General features: G+C 44.4%; 1 protein-coding gene across 15 annotated transcripts in view; it reads right to left on the bottom strand.

Annotated features, from left to right (window-relative positions):
* Nucleotides 1-97: 97 nt before the first annotated feature.
* Nucleotides 98-16,902, bottom strand: part of LOC144720730 (uncharacterized) — a 275,382-nt gene continuing 258,577 nt past the window's right edge. For 10 of the 15 annotated variants that reach the window (XM_078597741.1, XM_078597737.1, XM_078597744.1 and 7 more), the window contains 10 exons: nt 16,064-16,141; nt 15,349-15,480; nt 14,542-14,673; nt 13,996-14,202; nt 13,512-13,593; nt 12,064-12,205; nt 5,283-5,366; nt 4,791-4,931; nt 3,638-3,692; nt 98-2,312 (listed from right to left, as the gene is read on the bottom strand). In XM_078597741.1, coding sequence (XP_078453867.1) covers nt 2,308-2,312; nt 3,638-3,692; nt 4,791-4,931; nt 5,283-5,366; nt 12,064-12,205; nt 13,512-13,593; nt 13,996-14,202; nt 14,542-14,673; nt 15,349-15,480; nt 16,064-16,141 — 1,058 coding nt within the window. In that variant the 3' untranslated portion in view covers nt 98-2,307. The remainder of the gene's footprint in view (nt 2,313-3,637; nt 3,693-4,790; nt 4,932-5,282; nt 5,367-12,063; nt 12,206-13,511; nt 13,594-13,995; nt 14,203-14,541; nt 14,674-15,348; nt 15,481-16,063; nt 16,142-16,902) is intronic. The other 5 variants (XM_078597746.1, XM_078597736.1, XM_078597733.1 and 2 more) reach the window with 4 other exon arrangements.

The raw sequence follows: 16,902 nt of genomic DNA, 5'->3' as shown, positions 1-16,902 counted from the left end.
CGATACATGGTTCGTTATTTACACTGCAAAGTCGGCATACATATGCATTGCAGAAAAATATACACGATTGTGTTTAATGGGACCAGATGAAGACATGTTTAAGACACAAATACTTTATTGTGAGTAACAAGTCAGTGATCTATGTTCCATTATCACTACAATTATTTAACCATAAATTACGCATTTCAATGTAGCCCACTAAAGCAGGATTTTTAACAAAGCAAAGTGAAATAAGCAAACAGAAATGACCCTTTTACCTAAATTGAAATGCCCACAAGTGGTAATGTTTTTTTGTTTAATTTTTTTTACAAACAGACGCGCGCTATAGTGTGTGTGGGGGGGGGGGTCGTGGTGGTGGTGGGTGGTGAGCAGGCGTGTTTTTGATTCACAGACAGTGACCACAGCTCAAGGGACGGTGGGAAGTGCGGTTATTAGTCATAAAAACTAAGCTCTAAAAAAAACCCTACGGTTCAATTTTGGGAATTTTGGTTTTTTAGGCACTTTCCAATCTTTTTCTGGACAAATAAAAGTACAGAACTTGCTCCACTTTTTGAAGTTATAGGAAAAATATATATTGTACTTTACACACAAACTATGAACTTCCACTTGAGCCGTAATGTACTCTTGATTTTTTTTCCATTTTTGCCTGCACGTTAAAACCATAGTTGCTTGGAATGAACAGCCCTTACCCATGTTTTGATATTCCATCCGAAGATGACCAAGTTTGGAAAATTATTTTCTTCGAGATTATTACCTTGTCAATGCCAACATGTTGACAGGCGGCTAAACCAACAGCTGCATTGACGTAAAGTACACATGTAAAATAAAATAACAAGTCCTATTTGAGTTGACGTTGGTTAAAATGAAGCATTACTCAGAATGGGACAGGTAACCCATGCAAACTTCTGTGTGTCCTGGGAGTAAGTGGGGGCTGGCTTACTGCCATCAAGTGCGTGGCCAACCAAAATGTGCACTTTCTGTCTCTTGTATTGACCCCAAAACGCAGTTTATTTTCCTTCTCATTAAAATTAAAGAGATGAATGCTTTTGTATAAGAGAAATCCCAGCCACTGAAAATAAGTCCACAGAACGCACAAGTAACTACGCAATTTAGTTATACAGTATAAGTGAGTTATCGTACATACATCTTTTTAATGTAGAAGTGCATGCAGCAGGCATGATAATTGGCAATTTTCTCAAACGTAATTTCGTCCCTTTAAATAGTGCTTCAGCGCTTATCGTGTGTATACTGGCGATTTGAACGATGAAAACTCAAATACTAGCATTGTTTACAGCTGATTTTGTGATGGCAGCGTTTGCATTCTTCATATACAAGGTCTCAGTTTTGCAAATAAGTGCTGAATATGCATATTTTTTCATAATTGTTTTGTTAAACTTGTTTTTCGGTATTTTAAAACAAACCTTTTTTGTTTGTGAGATTTATACAGAATGAGTGTCACGGTGCATGGCATCACTACAGTACATTCAATGGCAACTCCTATGTACATGTTTGTGTTTACATTGTGTGCCAATGATGGCCATTTAAGTTAAGAAGTTAAGAGGGGTGGGGGACATAATAAGCTCAAGGAAGTAATGACCTCCATGCCAAGGCTGCATCAACATAATTGTTACAAGCAATAACATGGCAGTCTTATATACAGGATTGTGTGATTTGTCTGCCCGATCCCAGGCCAGTAATCTGCAACGCCTCCCGAATACGCAATACAATACCATACATCATTTAGCCCAGCTAAATTACTGTGCTCTAATAAAGCATAACAAGTTTTAGTAGTAGTAATAAGTTATAATTTTATTCTTTTTTCAAAATCACCTTATAACATACCAATGTGGCGGTGGATTAAAATTAATGGGTTTTACGACCTTCAAAACTTGTTTGACAATTTTTTTCCCCTTTTTTATTGAACTTTTTTTACAGGAAAGTGATTCACAAAAAATAAAAATGTTTCAACAAGAAAGAGTGTCTTTGGCTGAAAATTAAACATGGAAATTTAAAATAAAGCATTTTTGTTTGTTTGTTGCATCATGCAGTGCATTAAATGGTAACTCTAATCCAGTTCGGGCCACACCCAACGCAGCATTGCTCAAGGCCTCCCCAAGCCACTCACAATCTGCACTCACCAAGGATCACAATCATCTCTCCCCCTCTACACGTTTGATTTTTTTTTACTGCACGAAGTCGCCTTCCAGTCTCGTGTGGCACATTTCCAGAATCCCTCTCCAAGCTGTGTGGCCCTTCCTCGCTCCGTGGAAGCTCCACTTGGACAGTCAGTGCTGCGGTTTTGCACCGTTACTCTGTTACGATATCGAGCAGAAAGGACAAACAAAGGCAGAATTTTATTACATTCATACGAATGTAAAGTCCATTTTTTTTACAGAATCACTGTGAGAAATGCAAATACATCCGTTGCAATTATATATGCAATATAAAATTAGATTAATAATTATTTTGTTACGCTGTATCCTTTCTTATACGAGGGGAGCAAACTTATTGTAAATTGTCAGCACCTTCTGACAATAAACCTAATCGCACATACAATATCAGTACAGCCAACGCATGCATATTTCGACAATGTTTCACATGTGGATATGTACAGATCTTTTCAATCTAGAATCAGAATCTTTGTTAAGACTGGAAGAATCCCATGAGCTATGGAGCTCTGTTCCCCAGACGTCCAGTAATCCATCGTTAAAGAAGGGCCTCCTCCCATAGTGCGGGACTGTTGTGGTTATTTGACCATACTTCACCATTCTAGTCAGTGGGGGTTGGTGATGGCTAGTAGAATATATGTGGGAGCTTAGAAGTACAACAGTGGATTTAGGTTGACTGCCATTTGCTGACCATAACATAGCCACTTAGCCGACAACGCCTGCAATGCACAAGGGTCACTTATCCAAGCACTAATCCAGGCACAAAACCTGCTTAGTATTCAAGATCTGACGAGATCGTGAACATTTCTGGTGCTTTTGGTCACACACACTATATTCATATGTGGAGAGAGTAATTTAACTAAAAGATGTCAGCTCAAACCCCAGACTACCCAGTAGGCATTTTCTGAGATTCTTTTTTAGAGTTCACGCCCCTGGTTGAATGGGCTCACTGGGCTGTTGAAAAGAGCACGCAGTGAGCACATCTTTTGATCGAAGCCAACGTAGGCATTGCAAACCTGTTTGCATACCAAAGTCGACGTTGAATAATTGTGATGGGCAGGGGAGTACGGCGTTCCAGCATCGGATGGACTCGCGGCCCAGACAACGCTGCTTACCTGTTCCACCAATCCAACGTGAACTTTACAAACAGTAGCGTAAGCTGCTTGCACGCTCCAGTTTGCAGGCAGTACAAATGCAGCCAGGCTCGTTGGGCCAGTGGGGGTCCAGGGCACCGGGGTTATGAAGAGGGGGGGCATTGGATAGAGGACCCCAATAGATTATTGCACCAGGGCCCATGTTAACCACACTACGCCACTGCCTTAAAATGTTTGCAAAGCCTATGCTATTGCCACGTGTTTATGATCCAGCTGCAAAGGCCCACAGAGCGTTTACCTTGTGAACACTTTTTTTGACCTTGGCAGCATTTACTATCTTTCTCACACCCCCAAAATGCACCTCTGTCCTCTCACCCTGAATGATCGTTTTGGTGACGACCTTTGTGACAATGTGATCATCGGCACGGCTCTGCAGAGGGCGGAATTTCGAGGGGGACAAGACATAGAATAGAGCAGAGTTGTTAATCACGGGGGACAACACTGAGCAGGAGGAATGGAACAAGGCTGGATTACGATAAACATTTTTCCACATTTAATACATTTTCTACATTAATTTCCTTCACCTACCAGTCTTTTTTCCAAGATTGTCCTGCTTAGAATATTGTTCTAAATCCTATTTGACAATATTTTTCATGCACTTAACTGAAAATCACGTGGAAGGGAAACTAGAGAACCCGGGGAAAGGCATTAAAACTCCAAAACATTGCGATGATACATCAGCGCTGCACTTGTTTTACAGAGTCCTAGTTGAGTTCCACTGCTCCTCAGGTAGGCATCACACACACGATGCCGTGTGATCCATCAACCCTGCCCCTGCCCAAGTATCCTGGACACCAACCTCAAGGGATTATCCTGGGTAAAATATTTTCTAGAACAAAACATAAAAGTTTAACACGTAGGCTTTCGCAACCAATGTCATCCATAATGTAGGTTGTTTTCGGTTTGATCGCGTAAATGTGAATGTGTCGTTAAACCCACCAGCACCCACATAAACAGAACATGCCAATTTGTTCCTAGTACAGCACACACCCGTGTGTTGGAGAACACATCCATAACATTTACAATTTTCTCTCCAACACCCCGGTGTGCTGTGCTAGTAACGAATTGGCATGTTCTGTTTACGTGGCAAACCTTACTAATTGGCTGTGTCAGGTGGTGCTTAACGACACATTTATATTTACGCGATCTAACCCAAAAAAATATTATGGAAAACATAAAATAATCCAAAGTTTTGTATTAAAGCTGTGCACCGTCACATCCAACTCATTGAACAAATGACTACACCATACAATAAAATACAACAGGCTGCTGCATCAGCCTGGTGGAAGCATGACCCCAGAAACAAGAAACTAACGCAAAAGCAAAAATCCACACCCAAAAATCACTTGAGCAAAAAAACGTAAACTGCCTAAAAAAAAGGTGGAAAATTCGAATTGCCTAAAAAAACATCTGTTCCTGCAGAGCTAGATACAGAATGAAGGCTTCAGCAAGGAAGGGTGTTTTATACCGTGAGGGGTCCTTCGAGCCCTGCGTTCAGGCTTCCGGCCTGCATCCTGGCGTAAGCGTCAGGGTCCGTGGCCTGCGTGATGACCTCTTCCCTCACTGAGCCGTCGGGGGCAGTGACGCGGCGAATCAGTTTGCGCGTCACCTGGCCACCGCAGCGAGGCCACGTTGTGATTTAGAGCAAGCATTATGCAAATTTAAATCTTGGGGATTGTTTATGTTGATGAAGCTACTGTAATGCACACGACAGTGTTTTTGTTACAAAGCTCAACTGCAAAATCATAAAACCGGTGATAATTACATTTCCAAGCTGAGGGTACACTGAAAGACAATCCCAACTTGAACAAGCGCTAATCAACACGGGTAGAGCACGACATTGTAACTCTGGTAACAAATCCAAGTAAACATCAAAACACGGTGAAAATGTTATGTATGTATGAATAACGAAACAGTGGCACGCCGGCATGATAAATGCAATGAATAGAAAGGATGTTACTTTTCGAGTGACGAGGTTTCCCTGTTCGTCGGTAAACTCTTCCACACACACAGGCCCAGCAGGGAGATCCAGCGGCTTGTCGCCCTGCGGCCATGTAAGACAGGACTTGCGGGGTTGAACAGGTCTCACCCACAACAAAGAGGCGCATTTTGCTTGCCAATGTTACCCGCATCAGGGGCACCGTGAATTACGTAATACGGCAAGCCATTTTTTAATATAAATCCTCAAAGTATCCCTCAATTCGTATTTAATCCAAGCTCATGCATCACTTTCAAATGCGTGGATGAAAATGAACGAGTAAAGTAATGGAGACAGGGAACTGAAAGTTCAAAACGAATCATGCAAGGGGTCATGGTGCAATGTCTATGTTGTATGGAATGTAAAGATAGGACATATACCGTACTAATGATTATATTATGAAAATATCTTCTTGGTTCTTTCGGTAAAGTCACGTAGAAGGAAAATAATAAAATAATAAAAATAAAACATAATAAAATAATTCTCACGACGTTTCGGCCACAACGCAAGCAGCCGTCTTCAGGTGGAGAACAGGTCTGTCAAGTAGACAGAGTCTGAATGGCACGCCCCAGGCTTGGAGCGACTATTTATGCTGGGATGGAGGAGCGAAGAGTGCTTTGACAAAATAATTTGCATATCAAGAGGAATTTAGCATATTTATGGGAAATGCAGATATGCGATTAGTACTACTTGTGAAATGCGTAGGAGGTTTGGCGAGGGGTTTAAAGTCATTATGCCCTTTGCATTATGCAGGATTAGAAGTATCAAAGGGAGGGAGTAAGGTTAGAATTAATAAAGGGAAGGAATGTTAATAATATGGCGTCGCAGCAACTAATATGCTTATTGACTATACATTGTCATATTACACTATGTTTTATTCTACCCACTCAACTGTATACCACACTGCTATATATTCACTATAAAATTACGATACTATATTTTACCTTATACATTGTATTAAACATTACACTTTAATACTATTTATTATTATATATGCTATACACTATACCATTAACCGTCGCGTGAAAGGTACTAAGAGGATGCAACGAAATATGTCAATGGGAGAGTGATGGTAGGAAGCTTGCAGCGAAGCAAAGAATCCATTCCCTGCGGAGAATACAAGATATATAGTCAATGTCAGTGAGTGGAACGCGGTCTGAAAGTCACCGTAAACGTGGACACAATCAGTTAAGATCCGAAATGGTTTATTACGTCCTTCCAATGATTGCTGAGCCAGAATCCATCTTCTCGGTTGAAATTGTCTCTGTGTTTGTATATGTGGATCGCCTCATGGACGAATCTCTTATGGTAGCCGGATGGCTTGCAGAGAACCTCTGTCTTGGAGAAGTCAATATCATGTGAGCCCACTGAATTGTAACAGTGATCTGCCACGGCTGAGGTGTTTGTCCTACCGTGTTTCAAATCTGCTTTATGTTCACGGATGCGGTCCGAGACATGTCGTTTGGTTTCTCCAATGTAACTGCTACCACAGAGGCAACTTAGTTTGTAAACGCCAGGGTACTGTATGTCTGGAACCACGTCTTTTACAGACGGGACCAGATCACGGATTTTATGTACTGTGTTGAATCGGACCTGGATCTTGTGTTTTACCAGGATTTTGGAGATCTTTTTTTGTAACCCCAGCAATGTAGGGTAAGGTGATGGTTTTGAAAGGCTCCTCAACAGGATCCTTCTTGGTGGTTGGAGTGATGGCTTTACAGATTGTGTAGTCGGAGTAACCATTAGCCTTAAGAGCTTGGCATATGTGTTTGAGTTCACTGGCAATGTGTTCCTGGTCGGAGATGCATTGGGCTCTATGGTGTAGAGTCTTGATGAGGGAATTCTTCTGGGATGGATGGTGGTGGGAATCCGGTTTTAGGTAAGCATCCATATGGGTGGCTTTCCTGTAGACAGAGTGGCTCATTGAACCATCAGGTCTCCTTTTAATAAGGACATCCAAAAAGGGAAGCTTGCCATCTTTTTCGACTTCCATGGTGAATCTGATGGCTGGGTGTATGGAATTGATGTGGTCAAGGAATTGGTCTAGAGCAGGTCGGCCGTGTGGCCAGATGACAAAAGTGTCATCTACATACCTCTTCCATAAGGTCGGGCGTAGAGTGGCAGTCTGGATGGCGTCAGTCTCAAATTTCTCCATGAAGACGTTGGCTACAACCGGAGATAGGGGGGGGCCCATTGGGGTGCCCTCAGTTTGTTTGTATAAAGTTCCATTCCAGGTGAAGTATGTGTTGGTTAAGCAGTGTCTCACCAGGGGGGTACCCCAGTATCCAGTCCTTGATGAACCAAGTCTTCAATGATTGCGATGGTGTCAGGTACAGGAACTTTGGTGAATAAGGAAACCACATCAAAACTGACAAGCAGGTCGCCTGGGGACAGGGAAATTCCCTTGATTGTCGATACCAGATCAGTAGAGTTTAGTACCGCAGAGGTGGTTTTTCCAGTGAAAGGCCGCAGGATTTCAGACAAAAAGCGAGCCAGTTTGTAAGTGGGGGAGTTGATAGTAGAGACAATGGGACGAAGAGGTGTATCTTCTTTATGTATCTTTGGCAAGCCATATAATCTTGGTGGCAATGTATAAGGTAATATATAGTATCATAATTGTATAGTGAATTTACAGCAGTTTGGTATACAGTTGGGTGGGTAGAATAATACATAGTGTAATATTACAATGTATAGTCTAAAAGCATATTAGTTGCTGCGGCGCCATATTATTAACATTCCTTCCCTTTATTAATTACTCCCTCCCTTTGATACTGCTAATCCTGCATAATGCATGGGCATAATGACTTTAAACCCCTCGCCAATCCTTCTACACATTTGACAAGTAGTACTAATCGCATACCTGCATTTCTCATAAATATGCTAAATTCCTCTTGATATGCACTCCGCAGGAAATGGATTCTTGCTCCGCTGCAAGCTTCCTACCACCACTCTCCCATTGACATATTTCGTTGCTTCATCTTAGTACCTTTCACGTGACGGTTAATGGTATAGTGTATAGCATATTATATAATTATAAATAGTATTAAAGTGTAATGTTTAATACAATGTATAAGGTAATATATAGTATCGTAATTTTATAGTGAATATATAGCAGTGTGGTATACAGTTGAGTGGGTAGAATAAAACATAGCGTAATATGACAATGTATAGTCAACAAGCATATTAGTTGCTGCGGCGCCATATTATTAACATTCCTTCCCTTTATTAATTCTAACCTTACTCCCTCCCTTTGATATTGCTAATCCTGCATAATGCATGGACATAATGACTTTAAACCCCTCGCCAAACCTCCTACGCATTTCACAAGTAGTATTAATCGCATATCTGCATTTCCCATAAATATGCTAAATTCCTCTTGATATACAAATTATGTTGTCGCTCCAAGCCTGGGGCGTGCCATTCAGACTCTGTCTACTTGACAGACCTGTTCTCCACCTGAAGACGGCTGCTTGCGTTGTGGCCGGAACGTCGTGAGAATTATTTTATTATGTTTTATTTTTATTACTTTATTATTTTCCTTCTACGTGACTTTACCGAAAGAACCAAGAAGATGAATCCCTGTAGTCACGAAAGATTTAAATCGAAATTATGAAAATACTTTAGGCGTACAATTAAACAGTCCCACATTCTGCAGGCGTCTGTGCCTGGTCATGATAAAGGTGACGTTTCAACTTTTATGTTTTTTCTCAAGAAAGTCGAAACTAAAGCGATGAAGAAGAGTTGGCAAGGGTCATAAGACCACATTGCTGAGTGGCTTGGTAAATAGACATTGCACTGTCTTACACAGGTTACAAATGATATATGCAGTATACCTTTTACAGGTGCAAAGTATCATTGTTTATTTTATAAGTGAGTACATAAAAATTAGCATTTAAAATAAGCCCAAAATGTGGATGACACAACTATTTGTTATTCTTGTGGTCTAAGGACTTAAGAAAGTAACTACGGTATACTGTATACAATGTCTTCTTAAAACATTCTTTAAAATTTTAAGTAAAATGCTGAAGAAAACAAATCTCAATCCAAGGGACAAACATCACAACAAATTGCACAGCACTGCAAGGCGTTCTTAAAATCAGAGCACTTGTCCACCTTAAGCAAGCAAAGAGAGGTTCAAAATGTTCTTGGAACAAGCCTTTAAAACAACAAAAAAATAATCGACACTGATGCGGGTTGCACATCTATGCAGACGCACAGTATATACACACACACATATACTAATGCTACCTGCGCCGCAGGATACCTGAACAATTACACGTCGGCGGATCACCCTGGTGGTGACCGTCTGCTCCTCCTCCGAGCCAGAGCCGGAAGCGGACTGGGGTGCGGATTGAGAGGGGGGGGCGTCGGGCGCGCACGCGGGCACTGCACCACTGCAGTCTCTCTGCGCGCACGAGCGCACCCCCGAGGTGGAGGGCGAGAGGACAAAGCAGAGCAGCGTCACACACGCAGCCGCCACCGCCGCCACCACGAGCGGCAAGGAAAGCAGCTGCCTCAGGAGGAGCATGGCGAGCGCCCAAAGCATCGTCCTCTCCGCGCCGGCCCACGGCGGTGTGTCCAGCCGGCAGCGAGAGATCGAGAAGAGAAACCGCCGCCGTCACCTCCTCCTGCTGCCGCTCGGGACACGGCGTCCCCGGGGCTAAAAATGACCGCCAAACCGGGCACGCTGCCCCCCGCAACCCCTCCTTCTCGGGGGGGGATGGCCAATGGCCGCCGCATGAGGATCATCACTTGCAGGCAGGTGGGGAGGCTTTACAAAAAAATATGCCTTAAGCATCGCAGCTTTTTTATTTTTAGCCGTTCTCTCTGCACCGCAGGCAGCTTAATCAATGTCACGTTATCCGTTTCATTCCATGGCAGCGATTTACGAGGGAAAAACTGCCAAAGAGGGGAGTCTCGAGAAAAGGTGAAAGCAACGGTAGCATTGGTGGTGCTGTGCGTCCAACCTGCCCCTGTAAAGACGCTGGTGTCACAACCCAGAAATATTTTCATTTTACTTCACTCAATAATAATAATTTCAGAAAAACATAAAATATAAACATGATCCTAGGTCGTACATTCCCAATGCCGCGCAAAGACCCTGAAATATACGTTAAAAATAAGAAAGATTAAAATGTAGTATACGTTTGTGATCAGCAGTGCAACTAATTTATTTTACCAATTGAAAATAATCTGCCGAAAAGAGACCACTATTCATGCCTTCTAAACTCTGGAGACAACGGCATATCTTCCCTGACAAGACACGATACAATATTTCCATTGAGCCCAAGCATATGAACAAAATTTGTTACACATCAAGTTAAGCTAGATTTATTGCGATTCCAATGCAAACCGACATTTGATACGGGAAGCAATTTCATTTCACGGAGACATATACTAAAGTGTCAAGTGGACTCCATAATGAGACTGCCAAAACCATATCCATAAAAACGGTTCAGTGTTATTATTAAATTCCCACTTGCAGCTCTATTTTATGTCAATACTAATGCTAACGTGTTACATTCCTCCGTAGGTCTCGGCCAGCAATGCCACTTAACAGCAATTCGTCTTGCCAACGAAGGAAATAGGCAAGAGATCAGGACACACGATGACACACTATTAGCCACGGAGAAGTTTAATTCAAAGCCCACAAATCGAAATATGATTCCTTTCCCCACAGTATTCAAGGAGCAGTTTATTGCACACCCGCGCAATTAACCACAGCTTCCCATACAATTCACACGCAATCCGTTGTCCCTGTGTGTGTGCCGGGCAAACTGTAAACCCTGCGTTGGGTTCTGCTGCATCTGACTGTGGTGAAAAAAAAAGGGGGAAGTCAAAACGAAAAATATTTGAAACTATTTTTTTATTTTACCAGGTAAGGCTCACTGAGCTATAGAGCTCTTTTTCAGAAGCAACCTGACCACAAATGATAGCTCAGCAAAGCGTCTCATGAAGTGGAAATTTATAGCAGCCAAATACTCTAAACGCATGTTTCAAATGTCGAAAGTAAATACCGGAGGACCCGGAGAACAATCCACGTGACCACGGGGAGAGAGACATGCAAACTCTAAATATACAACAGGCGTCAGGGTCGGGATAGAACCCATGACCTCTATACCAGGCGAGGTAGTTAACATCTCGCCACCCGCGGTGCGACAAGTCAGATACCAAATGGCCGGCAGGGCTTATGATACAAAGTGCAGTAAGTGAGTTATAATCTCGGCCTGGCGATGCCGCTAGGGAGCGGCGAACTGAGGTAAGACTGCACCTTCACGGGACCTGGGACCTCCTCCTTCACATCGTGAAGCTGTGACGATGGCACATGCGCCACCGGACACACACCACGCACTGTATTTGCTATTATTACGATTGCCTTTTTTTACCAAGGAAGGCCTCGCTGAGTCTCAGGACTCTTTTTTTCAGGAGGGTCCTGCCAAGTGTTTCGCAGTCGTAGGTGATAGTTACGTGTAATGCCAATTGGGTAATTTGTAGGTAATTCTCAGCATTGGGAAGTTTAGCTAATACCAGTTACATTGTATAATATTTGTTGCTTTGGGAGAAAACTGAAGAACCCACAGGAAACACATGCAGAGCAGGGGGAGAACATAAACAACTCCAAAAGGAAAGGCGCTCCAAGGCATGAATCAAACTCGGGTCCTTCTTGCCATGAGGCAAAAACGTCACCACTGCGCCACCCTGCCTCCCATTGCTACCCTTCTTACTGAATTCAACTCGGGTGAGAGGTCAAGTCAAACTATACCTCTCTGCTGCTGGGAGCCCCGGGTTTTCCATCCATGGCGTGAAGCCCTCTGCCCGGCCCGTCCGTCTCCAGGTGTTTGTGAGATCCCAATGGCTTGGTCTGTCCCACCACCAGCTTCTCAGCCTCGTCTCTCCTCCGCACACTGCACGGTCATGCGAAGTGGCAGGGAAGCATCTTAGAGTTACTTACAAACTGCCAGCGGCAAGAGTTTAAGCTCTACTTCACCGGAAGCACCCAAGCGATCCGTGCTGTTGACTCCTTGTCCCTGCTCAAGTCCAGGCTCAAGACAACCCATGTTTCCTCTGGCCATGACGGACTTGCATCCATCTCTCTCATTAAAATAAATAGGCATACAGTGTCTCTACACAAGTGTTCTTCATTGCAATGCCCGTGGGCCACTGGCGGCCCCTTTAGTGCAGCTCCTGAGGTGCGGCCCTCCGCCAATACACAAATAGTGAAAACAACCCATTATAATCGTCCTGTCAAAATCCCAATGGTTTCAAATGTGTAGCAGCCCTCACTCTGATGATGTCTTATCAGCGAAAGTGGCCCCCCTCTGAAAATTAGTGAAAAACGCTGCTCTACACCATCATTGCAATGCGTCAGACTGAGATGCTATCTACATATTAGCCTTTTGCCCATCCAAGGACGGGTGTATTGCAGTAAATCTGAAACTTGCAAGCGAAAAGCAGACCACGACGTGATATTCATTGCATCCATTCGTGTGCAGTTTGTAAGGGCGCGGTGACAGACTTATTTCATTTAAGTGTGATAATCCCTTGTTCATCATGACTTCCTTTTTACTTCTATGTCTCAATAGCGTTACGGAGATCGCATGACGTGAGGGTTCTGCCTTTGTAGTGAGGGTTAAAAGTTGATGCTGAGGAGGGGGGAGGAGGCACCTTGCCCCCCCATGTGGAGCGATGTCACCCGCTAATTATTAATGGCGGGGGGGTGTCCATTTGGAGGACGTCACCTGTTCATGATTATTAATGAGGGGGGCTGGTCGACGTGGATTGACGTCACGTGCGGGACGCACAGACATTCTTGGCTCATTATAGTAGTAAATTATATCATATTGTAATATTTAAATAAAGTTATGTTAAAATTAACCAGATTCTTTAGAGTGCTTACAATCCCAAAAATGTTTGCAGTCAGGGGCGATGTCATGTGTAATCCCAATTGAGTAATTTGCAGGTTATTTTTCAGCATTGGAATATTTGGACATACCATTGACATGAAACGTTTAATTCATTTTTACTCCAGGAGGAAACCGCATAATCTAGAGAAAACCCATGCAGAACAGGGAGAGAACATATAATTCCAAACAAAAAGGCGGCCCGAGTCGGGAATGGAACCCAGGTTCGTTCCTCCTGCGAGGCGGAAGTGCTAGCACTGCGCCACCCTGCCGCCGGGTTGCTGTGCGACGCATTAGTGGCGGTGAGCACCTTGTGCCGTCCATGTTGATGCCGTCCCGGCTGACTGCTGGCATCGCTCCTGTCCTCACGCTCACGGCAGGACTGTCCAATCCTGAAAACACACACACACCCTCACAGTTACAAACGCGCACAGGTTTCAATATTGGCTTTGTAGACTGTTGGTACAAAGTGCTGTTGGCGAGCGCCTATTAAGGCCGACAGGGCATGCTTGAGGAGGTAGGGCGAGCATCGTGGAGAGGTGGATCCCTCGTACACAGCCAGGATTTGAACCCGCATCACATCCATCGGAGGGCATTGTGTTGAACATCCAACGCTGCTGCCTCATGAACGCACAATGATGATGGTTCAAAATGTACATGAGCATATGGTGCTGTTGCTACACATGCTTTCACGATGGGAAAAATATTGCATTGTTTGGTATTAAACAGATAAGTATACAGGAAAGAAAACGAAATGTAAGGAAAAGTAAAATAACAAAAGTAAAATATAAAACCTGAATCTCCGAGGGAAAGGTCATCCTCCGACGCGACCATGGGCGCCAAGTTACGCCCGGCCTCGTCGGCCGTCCCCGGAGCCACTGGCAACAGTGGAGGTGTCCCGTTGACCTCTACGGTCATGTCTGGCCCCCAGCTCAGTTTGGGTCGGGCGGTCGACCCCGGGAACAAGGGGGAAGGCAACTCATCGGGCGGGGGGGAGACTCCTTGACAGCGTTCGTGAAGAACGATGAACAAACACAAAACAAACATGAATGGTGAATTAAACGGTAAAATGAACAAAAATGCCTTCACATCCACAACAACAACAACAAAATGAAGGTGAAAACGAAACTGCGAACTCAAGCGCAATGGAAACAATGGCAAAACCGGGCACTGTTGGAAAATGAAACGCGACGCTGCCAAACGCCTCGCCTGCTGAATCCGTGCAGTGGAACGCAGACCCCTAATCCCTGTACCTTTGAATGCACCGGGGACGCTAATTCAGACATCGTTGCGCATCACGGTGTTGGGTTGCTCGCTATCGCTCGCTCGCGTGCGCTCACCGTCAGACTCATCCAATGCGATCGTCCCCTCAATCTCGCTGTAGGAGCGTGCGCCCCGTCCGGCCCCTCTCTCCACGAGGCTCACGATGTCAAGCCGGTGGATCCGCGTGAGGGCCACCTTCAGCTTCTCCACTGCAGAGGAAGAAGGCAACGTCAAGCTAACCCTTCCATCATAGGTGGAGTTTGACTTCTCTGATAGTTAAGAAACAGAAATATGATCCGTGATGAGCTGCACTGCCTACCTATTAAATACAGGATTGCGTATAAATTATGCCTACTCGTCTTCAAGAATCTCCTTCGATCTGCTCCGTTCTATCCCCCCGATCAGTGCGTACCGGCTCGCGGTGACCTGCTGCTGTACCCGCAGCCATGTAAACCGCGATATGGCCAGCGCAGTTTCGGGGTCTCTAACCTAAAGACCTGAAACACGCTACCGGCTCACGCTCAGGATCCATCCCTGAGTCTGAGCCAGTTCTGCAACAGACTCAAAATGGTGTTGTTTTAGAGAGTCTACTTCAATGTGTGATCAATGTGCATTCGTGATGGACTGCACTCATAACAGTAGCCAATAACAAATGTTCTTACTTACTTTACTTACTTATATAATCGGAGGTGCGGGTCAGTATCAGTCTGACATACATATGTATGAAAAACTGTTAACAAGGCAGGAAGGTGGCATCAGACGTTAGATGAGAATGAGCGTAACGGTGCTAAACCGAGGAGGCGGGGGGCCAACGCGTGTGACGACGCTTGGCGACGCTTGGTGACGTGAGCTAGCGAGCGCATGCTGGGCAAGGCGGGACGCACCGGTGGCGGCCGGGCCGTCGTGCGCCGTCCACTGGCGGAGGAGCTCGTGGCCCTGCTCCGCCACCGAGATGGGGTTCTCCATCCGAATCCGGTTGATTTGGTCCTCGTGGAAACTCAGCTCACGGGCCAGCTCTGCGCAGCCGCATGATAGAATCGTCCACAGGTTTGGGTAAAATATTTTTTATTAAATACACGGCAGTTAAAATTGCGTCACGTGAAATCTGTCTCGCCGAGTGTCTAAATGCGTATGGACCACGGCCAAATGAGGCTTACCACTTAAAAATGGCATCCAAGTGATATTTAACCCATCGCTGCAAATATCTCAGCAGCACTAATCAGGTTCGAGAGGGGAATGTTTTACATCTGGAAAAAAATGCTGTGTCTTAATTCAACCGCGCTGAGTCACTTTTGTCACTGCAAGGGCCTCATGCAATGACAGCAGTGACCGGATGCCTGTGTTCATCAGTGGTTGCCGGCCAAAGGTATTTGAAAGTCTGATACAGCCCTCAGTAAGAAAAAGGTTCCACAGCCCACATTTAGATGATTATTTATGAATGGCTGATGTAAATTCTAATGGGCAGCAAATCTTACATTTCGCACAAATACAGCCAAGCCTATGCTTAAAACTATTATCATCTATTAAACTGTGCTATGTATTATCTGTTATTATTGCCAGCCCTACAATAACGCACGGTCGGATGCATGCACATCTTACCAGGCCAGCTAATGCCCAAATGTCCTGCGATTTCTGACAACCGCAAGCTGGTCTTTTCACTCGGACTGTGACCAGCAGCTGAAAAAAAAAAAATCACAAACCATGTTCATCAGCAATTTAACACAATCCTCTTGAGGAAAATGTGTCTGTTGGGGTATGCAGTAGTATATTTACAACAATGCTTTCATGAGATCACCCAATTACAGTCACGGGGGAAAAGATGCAGCGTAGCATGTGTACATGTCAATTATGGAGGATGAATGGATGGGGCAGTTGGGTGCATGCATATTGGGAAGCCGATAGACGAGAGGAAACAACGTTGACACATTTCACAGAAGATTGCATGGGATCAAGGACATTGCACGTGGAAGTTGCAGCAGATGGCATGCACTACATTGCATGCAGGGTGCGCGCAGTGTGGCGGAATTTCGTCTGCTGCTGCTGCCTGTTACCCACGGAGGCATCTCGCTGCCGAGGCCGGGGTGAGTTACTGCAGCACCGTGCCGTACGTGAATGACACACAGCAGCATTTCCGCCAATTGACGGGCAGATGCAGCAGAGACCCGGTGCACATATTTCATGAAAACAAACGTTCTGAGGTGGTCGTACACAACACCGTTTGAAAAACAGAAGAGGGAAATGACGCGGGCTTTGTTTTTCAAACGTGCAGTCAGTTGACAAAGTGAACAAGTCGGTTTATATTGTACAGCATCAGAGCAAACTCTCTTCAGTTGTAAACAGTAAAAATACAGCAAAAGCAATTTTTGAAATGCATAGATTTAGTTTCAAACAAGTTTTAATTGCAACAACCGATAGCTGCCGGTGGCGTAACATGGTTG

This window comes from Lampetra planeri, chromosome 9 (genome assembly GCF_965212315.1).
Source record: "Lampetra planeri chromosome 9, kcLamPlan1.2.h2, whole genome shotgun sequence".
In the NCBI taxonomy this organism is placed as follows: Eukaryota; Metazoa; Chordata; class Hyperoartia; order Petromyzontiformes; family Petromyzontidae; genus Lampetra; species Lampetra planeri.
The sequence above is the reverse complement of the archived record's forward strand: the minus strand, read 5'-3'. Positions and strand labels throughout refer to the sequence as shown.